This window comes from Pan paniscus, chromosome 6, assembly GCF_029289425.2.
Source record: "Pan paniscus chromosome 6, NHGRI_mPanPan1-v2.0_pri, whole genome shotgun sequence".
In the NCBI taxonomy this organism is placed as follows: domain Eukaryota; kingdom Metazoa; phylum Chordata; class Mammalia; order Primates; family Hominidae; genus Pan; species Pan paniscus.
Window position 1 is genome coordinate 82279942 of NC_073255.2, and position 13196 is coordinate 82293137.

At 43.0% G+C, this 13196-nt stretch overlaps 2 protein-coding genes across 4 annotated transcripts in view; one reads left to right on the top strand and one right to left on the bottom strand.

Moving 5' to 3' along the window:
• Nucleotides 1-1035: 1035 nt before the first annotated feature.
• LOC100992172 (SBDS ribosome maturation factor) lies at nt 1036-9094 on the bottom strand. The gene is made up of 5 exons (XM_003814524.7): nt 8639-9094; nt 7541-7670; nt 6543-6743; nt 4465-4629; nt 1036-1835 (listed from the first exon to the last, which is right to left on the bottom strand). Exons 1-5 carry the CDS (start codon nt 8764-8766, stop codon nt 1707-1709), a joined length of 753 nt encoding a protein of 250 aa, XP_003814572.2. The 5' UTR covers nt 8767-9094; the 3' UTR covers nt 1036-1706.
• Nucleotides 9095-10072: 978 nt separating this feature from the next.
• Nucleotides 10073-13196, top strand: part of LOC100969148 (S-adenosyl-L-methionine-dependent tRNA 4-demethylwyosine synthase TYW1) — a 246532-nt gene continuing 243408 nt past the window's right edge. Inside the window, exons 1-3 of one of the 3 annotated variants that reach the window (XM_034964192.3) lie at nt 10073-10332; nt 11408-11538; nt 12165-12302. In XM_034964192.3, coding sequence (XP_034820083.2) covers nt 10329-10332; nt 11408-11538; nt 12165-12302 — 273 coding nt within the window. In that variant the 5' untranslated portion in view covers nt 10073-10328. The remainder of the gene's footprint in view (nt 10333-11407; nt 11539-12164; nt 12303-13196) is intronic. The other 2 variants (XM_055115061.2, XM_034964194.4) reach the window with 2 other exon arrangements.

Here is a 13196-nt window from a genome sequence, read left to right on the forward strand (position 1 = left end):
TTTCACTGTGTTGCCCAGGCTGGTCTCAAACTCCCAAGCTCAAGTGATTCACCCGCCTTGGCCTCCCAAAGTGCTGGGATTACCGGTGTGAGCCACTGCGCCTGGCCCCAGAAAATCTTAAGGAAATGTTCTATTAAATGTTTATATTTTCTTACTAAGATAGAGCTATTGATATATTGAACAAATAGCTGTATCAAAACAGCAGCCTAGCTTTAGCATTAACAGAAAGTGTTCATTCCCATGTTATCAATGTATTTTGTTAACAATGTAAGAAAAAATTTTGACTTTGTAACCTCAATGTTAGTTATTTTAAACTAAAGGGACATTTCTGAGAGCTTGTATTAGCAGGGAGTTGTGTGTGCTTATAAACCAATCAGTACCTTTTCAAGTCAAGAAGCCTGTTTTCAGTTAAAAACTGCTGTCCAGAAATACATCTGTATGTTTATTTTGAGTGAATTTAATTTATATTCTAGAATGTATCTTTTGAAATAGATTTTTTTTCTTTTTTTTGGAGACCGAGTTTCACTCTGTCACCTAGGCTGGAGTGCAGTGGCACATTCTCAGCTCATTGCAACCTCTGCCTCCTGGGTTCAAGTGATTCTCCTGCTTCAGCCTCCCGAGTAGCTGGGACTACAGGCGTGCACCACCATGCCTGGCTAATTTTTGTATTTTTAGTAGAGACAGGGTTTCACCATGTGGGTCAGGCTGGTCTCGAACTCCTGACCTCAGGTGATCCGCCTGCCTCGGCCTCCCAAAGCGTTGGGATTGCAGGTGTGAGTCACCTCCCCTGGCCTTGAAGTAGATTTTTAAAAGCTTGCATCTTGTCCATTTAAGTGTTTAAATACTAAAATAATTCTTCCCAATTACATCCCAAGTGTTAGCAAAAATTTTTCAGGTGTTTACAAGTACAGGCCCTGTTCTAAGCACTCTTCATATGGACTTATTCAGTTCTCCTGACAACTCCCTAACCCTACCACAGACACAGGCAGAGAAAAGAAAGGGAGTTAGGAAGTTGTCTAGAAACACAAGCCATAGTTTAATAAAAATAAGAGTGGTTTTATTGATTACATACAATTTTAGCTATATTAATATATATTATAAACTTTAAGAATTAGAAATAAGTGACTTTTATTTTTTAACCAAGAATAATCTAAGTTATGGCAGCATGTTCAATGAAAGGTAAGTCCGGCACAATTTTTCTATATCTGTTTCTCAGATAATCAGGAACATCATCCAAGCTTTACATTACGACACCATAATGACCCTCAGAATACAAGTTCCATTAAGTAGAAATGAAGCATCGTATGTTTTCTTTTTTAGGAAAGACCCCCCCTTTTGTTGTATAGACATACCCCTAATAATTTTACTCTACTGTACAAATAACTTTTCACCCACAAAAGCTGCCTCAAGTAACTTTCATTTTGGAAAGCTATCAAGGCATGAGACAGAGTAGCAAAATGCCACTCTGGACTTTGCATCCTGGAGTTTCAATTTTGCTTTAGGATTTAGACCCCAGTTTATAATTAAAACCAAATCATTCCCACATTATTATACTTATGTAGGAAAGCCTTGCTGGGTCCACTGTTAACACAAAGATAGAAAATGTCAAATAGTTTGAGCAAGTATTTGGCAGACCACAGACATGAAACAGTGCCGTCGGAAACGGAAACACTTTAGTGTTTTAGAGGTGAAGAGATTGATGGGTGTCATTCAAATTTCTCATCTCCTTCTTCTACATCTTTCAGATTGAGTACTTCCAAAGAACCTTTGCCTTTGGTTTCCTTTTTTATTAGCTCATCAATTTCTCGGAAGCAGCCCGGGTCAATCAGACATACCTGAAACATTTAACGTAGCAGTTTACCACATGAGGATGAGCAAGACACAGAATAAACTCAGCTTTAACTTCCTTTGAGGCAAGCACAATGCTGTCCAGATCTCTAATAATACCACAGTTCTATGGTGCAATAGATAAGACAATGGGTAGGGCAGCACACTGGGTTCCAGTTCAGCCTCTGCCCTCAAGTATCCATGTAGCCCCCTGTGACAAGGCATTAATCCCTATATTTAAACACTTATTCTGATTCTTCAGCTGTAAATGGAAGGGACAAACTAGAAAACTCTGATTCTTCTCATACTAAAATTTAGCATTACATTTTATAGCTCAGTAAAGTCACCTCCACGTATGAAGGAGAAAAAGCAATGTGAAGACTTATGTAGACACCATGTGTATGTTAATTTTTTTTTGAGATAGAGTGCAGTGGTGTGATCTTGGCTCACTGCAGCCTCCGCCTCCCAGGTTCAAGTGATTCTCCTGCCTCAGCCTCCCAAGAAACTGGGATTACAGGAACCCACCACCACACCTGGCTTATTTTTTGTATTTTTAGTAGAGATAGGGTTTCACCATGTTATCTGCTCGCCTTGGCCTCCCAAAGTGCTGGGATTACAGGCACGAGCCACTGTACCCGGCCCATGTGTACAGTTTTGCAAAGATTTTAGAACTTCAAGTAGTGTCAGATGAGTTAGTTCACATCTACAGTGGATACTCACATACTCAACACTTCTCTACAGCTCATTTACTTTTAAAAAGAAGCTGCAGACAGGGCACGGTGGCTCAAGCCTGTAATCCCAGCACTTTGGGAGGCCGAGGCGGGTGGATCACCTGAGGTCAGGAGTTCGAGACCAGCCTGACCAACATGGAGAGACCCCGTCTCTACTAAAAATACAAAATTAGCTGGGCGAGGTGGCACATGCCTGTACTCGGGAGGCTGAGGCAGGAGAATCGCTTGAACCCGGGAGGCAGAGGTTGCAGTGAGCTGAGATCACGCCATTGCACTCTAGCCTGGGCAATAAGAGTGAAACCCTGTCTCAAAAATAAATAAATAAATAAATAAATAAATAAGCTGCAAAGCCTTGAAAACATGAATTTGTAGACAGCTCAATTTACACTGTGTTTGAAGCTCTGGGGTGAGGTCATAAGGACATAATGGTTTCGCTGCTTCTTTAAAATGTTCTGTGTTTAGTGTCACCAGGTTCACACACTAATATCCTCTGGAAACACCCTCACAGACATACCCCAAACAATGCTTTATCAGGCTTCTAGGGATTCCTTTCCAGTCAAGTTGACACCTAAAATTACATCCACAATTCCACCCCTTATCAACTTGGCACCCAGACTCATCTCTTTAAACCATTTTTAATTTTCAAATGAAGACAATAACAAGGTCCTAGCTTTTCCTCACATGATGCAATTAACCAGACGCGACTATCCTGCATACAACTCAAAGAGTGCTAATCCTTTTGCCAGAATTCAGCTTTCAGAATTTCATCATTCAGGATTCAATCTTTTTTTTTTTTTTTTTTTGAGATGGAGTTTCGCTCTTGTTGCCTAGGCTGGAGCGCAATGGTGCAATCTTGGCTCACCGCAACCTCTGCCTTCCAGGTTCAAGTGATTCTCCTGCCTCAGCCTCCCGAGTAGCTGGGATTACAGGCATGTGCCACCACGCCAGACTACTTTGTATTTTTAGTAGAGACAGGGTTTCTCCATGTTGGTCAGACTGGTCTCGAACTCCCGACCTCAGGTGATCCACCTGCCTTGGCCTCCCAAAGTGCTGGGATTACAGACATGAGCCACCACGCCCAGCCAGGATTCAATCTTTTGGAACTGTGATTTTCAAGATATTAGAAGTTCAGGCTTTGGACTTTAGAGATTTTGATTTTTTTTATGATTTCAACATTGGGATTGTGGCATTTGGGATTGTCTTTTAGGATTATGATCAGCACTGGAGTAAAGCATGCAATTGAGCTATCTCTGAAAACTCAATGTAAATTTCCATAGTGTGCTTTGTACTAATTTTTGCAAAATTTTTAAGGTAATTGGAATTATCAATCTTCCACTAAAATAGCAATTTTTAAGTGGCTTATTTTAAATAGTTGCTAAATTTGCTAAAATCATGTATCTAAAATACTACGCATAATATATGACAAAAATAAATGCTGGGAAAAAAATAAAAGGATTTGTGGTAAACAAGGCTGACCAACCTTTAGTCTTAAGAAAATATCTGGCTGGGCGCGGTGGCTCACGCCTGTAATCCCTGCACTTTGGGAGGCTGAGGCAGGTGGATCATGAGGTCAGGAGATCAAGACCGTCCTGGCTAACACGGTGAAACCCCGTCTCTACTAAAAAACATGAAAAATTAGCCAGGCTTGGTGGCGGGTGCCTGTAGTCCCAGCTACACAGGAGGCTGAGGCAGAAGAATGGCGTGTACCCGGGAGGCGGAGCTTGCAGTGAGCTGAGATAGCACCACTGCACTCCAGCCTGGGCAACAGAGCGAGACTCCATCTCAAAAAAAAAAAAAAGAAAAGAAAATATCTGACGTTTACAACATCTAAATGTTTACTACAAATTTATTACTAGAGAATACAATATTTAGGTAACATGAAGCAAAGAAAATATTTGACTCTTACGATTTCTAACTGTTGGCCATAATCTTCACTTTCTATGACCTTGATCAGTGGCTTGAGCTTTTCTTTCAGCTTCTTGCCTTCATTGACTGGAAGGATGAACCGAAGCCTCATGTGAGCACGTTCTATCTTCATTTTCTCTTTTAACTGCTTTATCACTTCCAAAGCCTACCAAGACAAAATCGAGAATGCAATTTTTTCTACTATATTATTTCATAAGGTTTTCAAAAACAAAGTAGTTTCCATGTAGTTGGATTAGGTAATGGTTTCTTAGGTATAACATTAAGAACATAAGTGACCGTTAAAAAAAAAATAGAAAAATTGGACTTATCAAGAAGAAAAGCTTTTGTGTTTCAAAAAACTATGAAGAAAGTGAAGGCCAGGTGTGGTGGCTCACGCCTGTAATCCCAGCACTTTGGGAGGCTGAGGCGGGTGCATCACAAGGTCAGGAATTCGAGACCAGCCTGGCCAACATGGTGAAACCCCGTCTCCACTAAAAATACAAAAAAAGAAAAATTAGCTGGGTGTGGTAGTGCATGCCTGTAATCCCAGCTACTCAAGAGGCTGAGGCAGGAGAATTGCTTGAATCCGGGAGGCAGAGTTTGCAAAAAGGCCGGGGGTGGGGGGGTGGGCAAAGAACCTGAACAGAGATTTCTCAAAAGAAGACAGACGAGGCACCAATAAGCACATGGAAATATGCTCAAATCATCATTAAGGAAATGCAAATCAAAACCACGACAAGATACCACCAGGATGGCCATCATCAAAAAGGCAGACAATGACAAGTATTACTGAGGATGTGGAGAAACTGAACTCTTAAACACTGATGGTGGTAAAGTAAAATGGTGCAGCTGTTTTAGAAATAGGTTTGGTAGTCACCAGGTATACAGAAATGAAAACATGTCTACACAGAAACATACAAGAAATTTTATAGCAGCATTGCTCATCATAGCTCAAAAGTGAAAGCAACCCAATGTCTATCAACTGATAGATGAATGAACAAAATGTGTTTCTTTCCGTACAGTGGGCTATTATTCCGGCATAAAAAAGAAATGACATGCTGATGCAGGTTACAACATGTATGAACCATGAAAAGGCCACATATTGTATGATTCCATTTATATGAAATGTCCAGAATTGACAAGTCCATAACGTGAGGAGATTAGTGGTTGGGAGGGGCCTGTTGGGGGAAAATGGGGGATGGCTACTAATGGACACTGACTTTCTTTTTGTGGTGATGAAAATGTTCTCGAACCAGGTAGCAGGGAAGGTTCCAAAACTTTGTTAATATACCACTTAAAGTGTACACACTTTATGAGTGTGAAATTTATGGTATGTGAATTATATATAAATTTAAAAATTCAAAAAGAAGTGTTAAAATGACCCTTTAAAAACTCAAATTTTGTCTTTAAAAGTTTGATTTGGATAGGAAGAAAGTCCTATATACATATTTGTGTTTACTTGAAAAAAAAAAACTACCTATCTTTACAACCCCGTCCTTTTCCTCCATCTCTTCCACAAACCTTCTACCCACTTGCTTCCATGCAGACCCATTTTTTTAAATTTAATTTTTTATATTAAAAAATTTAGAGGTAGGGTACGGTAGCTGATGCCTGTAATCCCAGCACTTTGGGAGGCCAAGGCGGATGGATCACCTAGGGTCAGGAGTTCAAGACCAGCCTGGCCAACATGGTGAAACCTCAACTCTACTAAAAATACAAAATTAGCTGAGTGTGGTGGCACATGCCTATAATCCCAGCTACTCAGGAGGCTGAGGCAGGAGACTTGCTTGAACGCGGGAGGTGGAGATTGTAGTGAGCCGAGATCATACCACTGCACTCCAGCCTGGGCAACAGAGTAAGACTCTGTCTCAAAAAAAAAAAAAAAAATTTAGAGATGGGGCGTCCCTATGTTTCCCAGGCTGTTTCCAGGCCTCAAGCAATCCTCCCATCTTGGCTCCCAAAGTGCTAGGATTACAGGCATGAACCATTGTGCCTGGCCCCAGACCCATTATTTTAATGATTTCTTCAGAGAAAACTGATTTCCATGGCTATATTTTGATGACATGAGAGACCACTCACCTGCTGTTTTGTACTCTTGTTGGTTTTCACCGAATAGTGGATGTCCTTCATGGCTCTCTCAATAAGGATCACGGTGTATGGTCTCTTTGTTTCAGGATTCACACATTTGTCTGCCACAATAGTTGCAATGTCCCTAAACATCTGCTCCAGTTGTGTGTGTCTTTCTTTATCTGATACTTGAACTTCTCCTTTAGTCAAAATCTAAAAAAATGCCAACACATTTAAGAAATCACTATCTTTCTCTATCACACACTATTTATTAACTAACCATAAAAAATGAGGAACTGGAGAGAAAATTAAATTTCATCCTCTCCAGCTATTAAAATGCAAGTAATGGTTTGAGCTTTGCCCAAAAGATGCAAGAATCTTTTGGCTGGGCTTAGTGGCTCACATCTGTAATCCCAGCACTTTGGGTGGCTAAGGCGGGCATATCACCCGAGGTCAGGAGTTTGAGACCAACCTGGCCAACATGGTGAAACCCCATCTCTACTAAAAATTCAAAAATTAGCCAGGCAGGGTGGTGGGCACCTGTAATCCCAGCTACCCTGGAAGCTGAGGCAAGAGAATCGCTTGAATCCAGGAGGCAGAGGTTGCAGTGAGCTGAGTGCAGTGAAGTGCACTGCACTCCAGCCTGGGCAACAAAGCAAGACTCTGTCCCCCCACCCCAAAAAAAAAGGATCTGAAAGATGAAATACTTGAAAACAAATTCAGTTTTCAGGTATACCACATTCTATAAATGGGGTAATTTATAGAAAAATGAGGTAATTTAGTAGAAAATCTGATTTCAGGAGGTTTTGGCAAAAAAAAAAAAAAAAAACAAACAAACCACAAAAAACAAACAAAACCACCAAGTTCTTTATTATTAGAAGTGACACTGTGCAGTTCACATTATTGCTTGGTTAGTCTTTCCTCCAGAAAAACAGCCTTTAATGTTTAATATATCTGCAAATACGTTATAAATGGTTATTAGGGTTAGCTATGCTGCAGCTGTTACCCACCTGCTTACAGATTTCAGTTTGGTCATCTGTTCCAAACGCACTAATAAGATCTTCCTTTTTGGCAACCTGACCTTTAGAAACATTTACAAACACTGAGTGGGTCTGCAGAACTTCATCGAGGTCTTTTTCCCTTGTGAGGGCAGGAGAGAAAGTCCTATGTGAATATACTTGAAACTTGGACATGCATTTACATTTAAATACGAGATGGCAACAACATGAACGGCAAGACACAACAAATCCCCCTGATGACCTTTAGTGTAGAGGTCAGTTTTCTTTTTCTTACCCCCCCACCCCCGCCCCTAGATGGAATTTCATTGTTTTTGCCCAGGCTGGAGTGCAATGGCGCGATCTCGGCTCACTGTAACCTCAGCCTCCCGGGTTCAAGTGATTCTCCCGCCTCAGCCTCCTGAGTAACTGGGATTACAGGCATGCGCCACCACACCCGGCTAACTTTGTATTTTTAGTAGAGATGGGGTTTCATGTTGGCCAGGCTGGCCTCGAACTCCTGGCCTCAAGTGATCTGCCCGCATCGGCCTGAGGGAACATTTTCAAATCTCAGAACCGTATTTGCTTTACCATTTGCTCACTGGAGAAAAATGTCATGGGAGGACGTAAGAAACACAAGGGTGGGGTGGGGCGGGGCGGGGTGGGGTGGGGTGCAGACAGCTGCTGCCACGGAATGCCAGTCCCTAGATGGCAGCAGTGAAGACACTACGCACTTTAAACTGCTAGGGCTACTGAGATCTATGACACCAGATGTACCCACAACTATGACAGTATTCGTAAGACTAGGTTCTCAGCCATCATTATTCTAGGAAAAGGACCACAATTATGAGATTTCTTGGCTGCAGCTTTTATGACACCAACAAAACAAAACCCCAAACCAACAACCCAATCCGAACCAACCAAATAAAGAAGAAACCCTTGGCTTAGGCGCCAAGCTCGGACAGCGACGTCTCATGCTCACAGCAGGAATGTTCCATTTCCTCCCCGGCCAACACCCCAGCCTGGCCCATTCACTCGACTTGGGCAGAGACAGGCCGCCTCGGAGGTGACGGCTCAGGCCCAGGCCCAGGCCCGAGGGAGGGGGCTACTCACACGCCGCTCCGCCAGCCGACGACCTTGTTTTTGTAGCAGGCGATTTCGAAGCGCTTCCCGGCGCGCTTCATCCGTACCACGGCCACATTGGTTAGGCGGATCTGGTTGGTGGGGGTGAAGATCGACATCGCGGCTGTTCAAAGACCTAGAAGCCGGCGAACCAGGGCTGACCCGCGCCGCCCAGCCTGAAGGCCACCAGCGCCTCGCGGTAACGACCGAGCGGCGCGCGGCACTGACCCAACCACCAGTGCGCGGCGCCGCGACTCACTAGCTTCAGGCAGCCGTCACAGTGTGTCTGGCAGGCTTACTTACTGCGCAGGCGTCAGGTGGCGCAGAAGCCGAGAGGGGAAAAGTGAGAGATGACGCCTGCGTATTGTGGCTTTTTACGCCATCTTTCCACGCCCAAAAAGGGAGGTGCTTTTCCTTGGCGTATTTACTTTCGCCAATGAGCTGAGAGTTCTGACAGGATGCTCGCGGATGTTTAGTGACCGGGTTGAAACACAGCGTTGGCACCACCTCGTTCCGCGGAATTCAAGGGCCAGACCCACTTTATAATATAAATATTTTTTATAATAGAATTATTTTAAAATAAATATTTTTATTTACTCACCCTTTTATAATAGAAATATTTTAACATAAAATGTAGACAAAAAAGTGTAATGAACCTTCTATGTACCCATCACCCCGCTATCAACATTTTGCCATCCTTGTTTTATTCTTTTTTCATTTTTTTGTTGCTTTTTTATTTACAGTTTTTTTTTTTAAGTCAGTCTCACTCTGTCACCCAGGCTGGAGTGCAGTGGCAGGGTCATGGCCCCACTGCAGCTTCGACCTCCTGGGTTCGAGCGATCTTCCAGCGTTAGCTTCCCAAGTAGCTGGGACTACAGGTGTGAGCGGCCACGCCAAGCTAATTTAATTAAATAAATAATTAAAAAAAATTTTTTGTACAGACGAGGTCTCACTATGTTGCTCAGGCTGGTCTCGAACTCCTGGGCTCAAGCGATCCTCCCGCTTCGGCTTCCCAAGTGCTGGGATTACAGGTTTGAGTCACAGCGCCCGGCCGGTTGGGGGTATTTTAAAGAAACCATCATATGGTTTCAGCATTAAATACTTCAGCCTATAGCCCTTAACAGATACACGCGACGAGATTAACTACAATTCCTTAATATCATCTAATAGCGAGTCCATCCTCGGGTTTCCCAAAAATAATGCCTTTCTACAGTCGGTTTATTTCAGTTAAGACCCAAACAGGCCCACATAGCATTTCCCCCGCTCCCCGCTCCTTTCCTCTTTTAATTTTCCCATGCCAATCATTTCTCTCTGGACCCGCCTTTTCCCAGTCTGAGCCAATCCAAATGGAGGCGGAAGCGCTCCGCCTTCATCGCCCGGAACTCTGGGAGGTGCTTATTTCTGGGCACGCCCCCTTTCCCCTCTGAGCCAATCGGAGCAGGGCCGAGAGCGCACCGGGCACTGGCTTCCTTTCCCGGAGCTCTAGGCTTTCCTCTGGGCCCACCTCTTCGTCCTCTGAACCAATCAGGACCGGCCTGGCAGTGTCATGGCTGCCCACAGGTCTGCAGGCACTCGGTACGCCGCTAACGCGGCGAGGTAGCTCGGTGCGTCTCGCGGTACCAGTGCGAATCATCGGGCTATCCAGGTCCGAGATCCTAGTCTCCTGTCGGCTCTGAGGAGGATGGGTAAGGGCACTCGGCGGGCAAGGACCCTGGGGCGGCAGGGGAGGTAAACGTTTTACTGAGACCCTCTCCGGGCGGAGTGGCGTCCTCGGTCCCCTTCCTTCGGAGACTGTTGCACTTGACAGCACCGGCTAGCCGCCGCTGAGAGCAAGGAGGACTGATCCCTACTTTTGACCTGGCTTTTGCCTTTTGAGGCTAGGGGGTTAGACAGAAAACTACCCCTCCCACTTTACCTACGTGTATTAGGACTTTTGCACCTGTAAAGCCTAAATTTCAGGCCTCGACTTTTGAAATTGCTCCCAGGTTGAACGTTTGAAGCCAGGTCCCTGCATATCTCTCTTAAAAAAAAATGAGATGTAAGGTCAGTTACTTGAGAATCTTTTACAAGTTTAACCGTGAGCCTTTGAAAGTACAGTTAGTAAAAAGAGTGCTTTTACTACTTAAGCTTTTTTTATGGAGCAAACACAACAAAACAAAATTAATTTCACATGAAGTATTTTTACTTTGTGTTCCTTCTCTTGCTTCTAAATGCTCATTTCGAAGTGAAGATACAATTTTATATTCTGTTTTTTCTTTGAGTTAGTGTTAACAGTGTGATAATTTTACTACGTTACTACATAGTGTGTTATTTTTATTACAGTTGTTCCCCCCCCCCGCCCGAGATGGAGCCTTGCTCTGTCGCCCAGGCTGGAATGCGGTGGCGCGATCTTGGCTTACTGCAACCTCTCCCTCCCAGGTTCAAGCAGTTCTCCTGCCTCAGCCCCCACGAGTAGCTGGGATTACAGGTGCGCGCCACCACGCCCGGCTAATTTTTGTATTTTTAGTAGAGGCGGGGTTTCACCATGTTGGCCAGGCTGGTCTCGAACTCCTGACCTCAGGTGATCTGCCCGCCTCAGCCACCCAAAGTGCTGGAATTACAGGCATGAGCCATCGTGTCCGGCCAACAGTTGATTTTTAAATTAGATTTCTTAGCTGGGTTGTTGAATGTAAGGTTGGTTTTATTTTCTTCTTAAAATTGGGATGGATATCTTTGTATATGTAGCTTTAAATGAAATTGTGTGTGTCATTTTAAATTTAGATCCTTCTGCGGATACATGGGACCTCTCCTCACCTTTAATATCATTATGGATAAACAGGTTTTACATTTATTTGGGCTTTGCTGTTAGCATTAGCCTTTGGATTTGTGTCCAGATTGTCATCAAGACGCAGGTAAGTGGAGTTATTTTTTTTTTAATAGAGTATTTAGGCATCAGATTTTATAGAGGATTTAAATACTAAAAGGAACCTTTAATTACTTTTGTGTTTGGTCTTTAGACATTTTAATGAAATGCCTAAAATAAATTTCTTCTCTAAGTTTTTGGAGACTAAGTTATCTTGGATTAAGTTATTTACTTTTTCTTTGATAGGTGTGTCTCATTTTTAAGATACAGGAAGATTTTTGTAATGAAAAGTGAACCTTTTATATGAAAAACAAATTTGTTTTATACCTTTAAGGGTCAGTAGTCCTCTCTTTCCTTTCCATTAATTAAGGATGAGAAAATAAGTTCCTACTATTATTCTACTAAAATACCTTATAGGATAAAAGTATGTACAGTTTTTTCTTGGAGGGAAAGGAAATCATGAGCCTTAAAAATGTGGGTCCTGCCTATTAAAGGACCTTATTATACCAAGGGGCTAATATTTGAGGAATACAACCAGAAAGATTAAGAGAAAAATACATTGTGTCAGATTAAGAGAAAAATAAAGTGTGTCAGTATCTGTGCTAATTTTCATCCCTGCTGAAGTTGGGAAACGATTTAGACTTGATGGATTTTGTGTAATTATTTGTCTTCAAGGGCAAGAACTTACAGGAAAAATCTGTTCCAAAAGCAGCTCAGGATTTGATGCCAAATGGTTATGTCTCCCTTCAAGAGAAAGACATCTTTGTGTCTGGAGTGAAGATTTTTTATGGTTCTCAGACTGGAACAGCAAAGGTAAGAACTTTATATGATGCTTTTCCTTTGGTTTCCTGACACTTTAAGAAAATCCCTTTAGCAGTGAACTTTAGCAGTGAACTGTCCTTTAGCAGTGAACTGAATTGGTCATCTAACCTTCTTTATTCTTTCTCCCAGCCTTTTCCCCTCAAATATTTTTCCTTTCTGCGACGGTAGGCAGGTTTCATCTCCTGTGCCCAGTTAGAGCTGATTGGTGGTGTCTGATGGTCAGTGTCTTGAGGGGGCCTTTGTTCTGAAGTTTGCTTCTGCCTCAGCAGGCTAGAGAAAGTTGTGAGTCCATTATCGATGCCCATGGGTATGGAAGTAGGGAATAGGGAAAAAAGGATGGCACTAATAGTTCCAATATGGGCCTGACTTTCACATCACACATCTATGTTTATTTTTTATTTTGTTTTCTGAGACAGAGTCTCACTCTTGTCACCCAGGCTGGAGTGCAGTGGCACGATCTCGGCTCACTGCAACCTCCACCTCCACCTCAAGTGATTCTCCTGTCTCAGCCTCCCGAGTAGCTGGGATTATAGGTGCCTGCTACCATGCCTGGCTAATTTTTGTATTTTTAGTAGAGATGGGTGTTTTGCCATGTTGGCTAGGCTGCTCTCAAACTCCTGGGCTCAGGTGATCCGCTTGCCTCGGCCTCCCAAAGTGCTGGGATTACAGGCGTGAGCCACTGCACCTGGCCTCATGTCACACATCTATGTAATGAAACTTGTTTTGATTTCTAATAGTGCTAAAAGTGTTAAAGGTAGACACTAAAGTAAATACAGCTGATATCTAGTTGAAAGATGCTTCCCATTCTCTCTCTTTTTTGCGGGGGAACAGTGTCTGGCTGTAGTGCCATCTAAGCTTCAGTTGCTTATCTGTGAAATGGTAAAT

Excerpts from the sequence above, each read along its gene's own strand:
- LOC100992172 (XM_003814524.7), bottom strand. The coding sequence starts at position 8,766 with ATGTCGATCTTCACCCCCACCAACCAGATCCGCCTAACCAATGTGGCC. Across the intron at positions 4,630-6,542 it reads ACAAGAGTACAAAACAGCAG|GCTTTGGAAGTGATAAAGCA; the intron begins GTGAGTGGTCTC and ends TTGTCTTGGTAG. Across the intron at positions 1,836-4,464 it reads ATGGCCAACAGTTAGAAATC|GTATGTCTGATTGACCCGGG; the intron begins GTAAGAGTCAAA and ends TAAATGTTTCAG.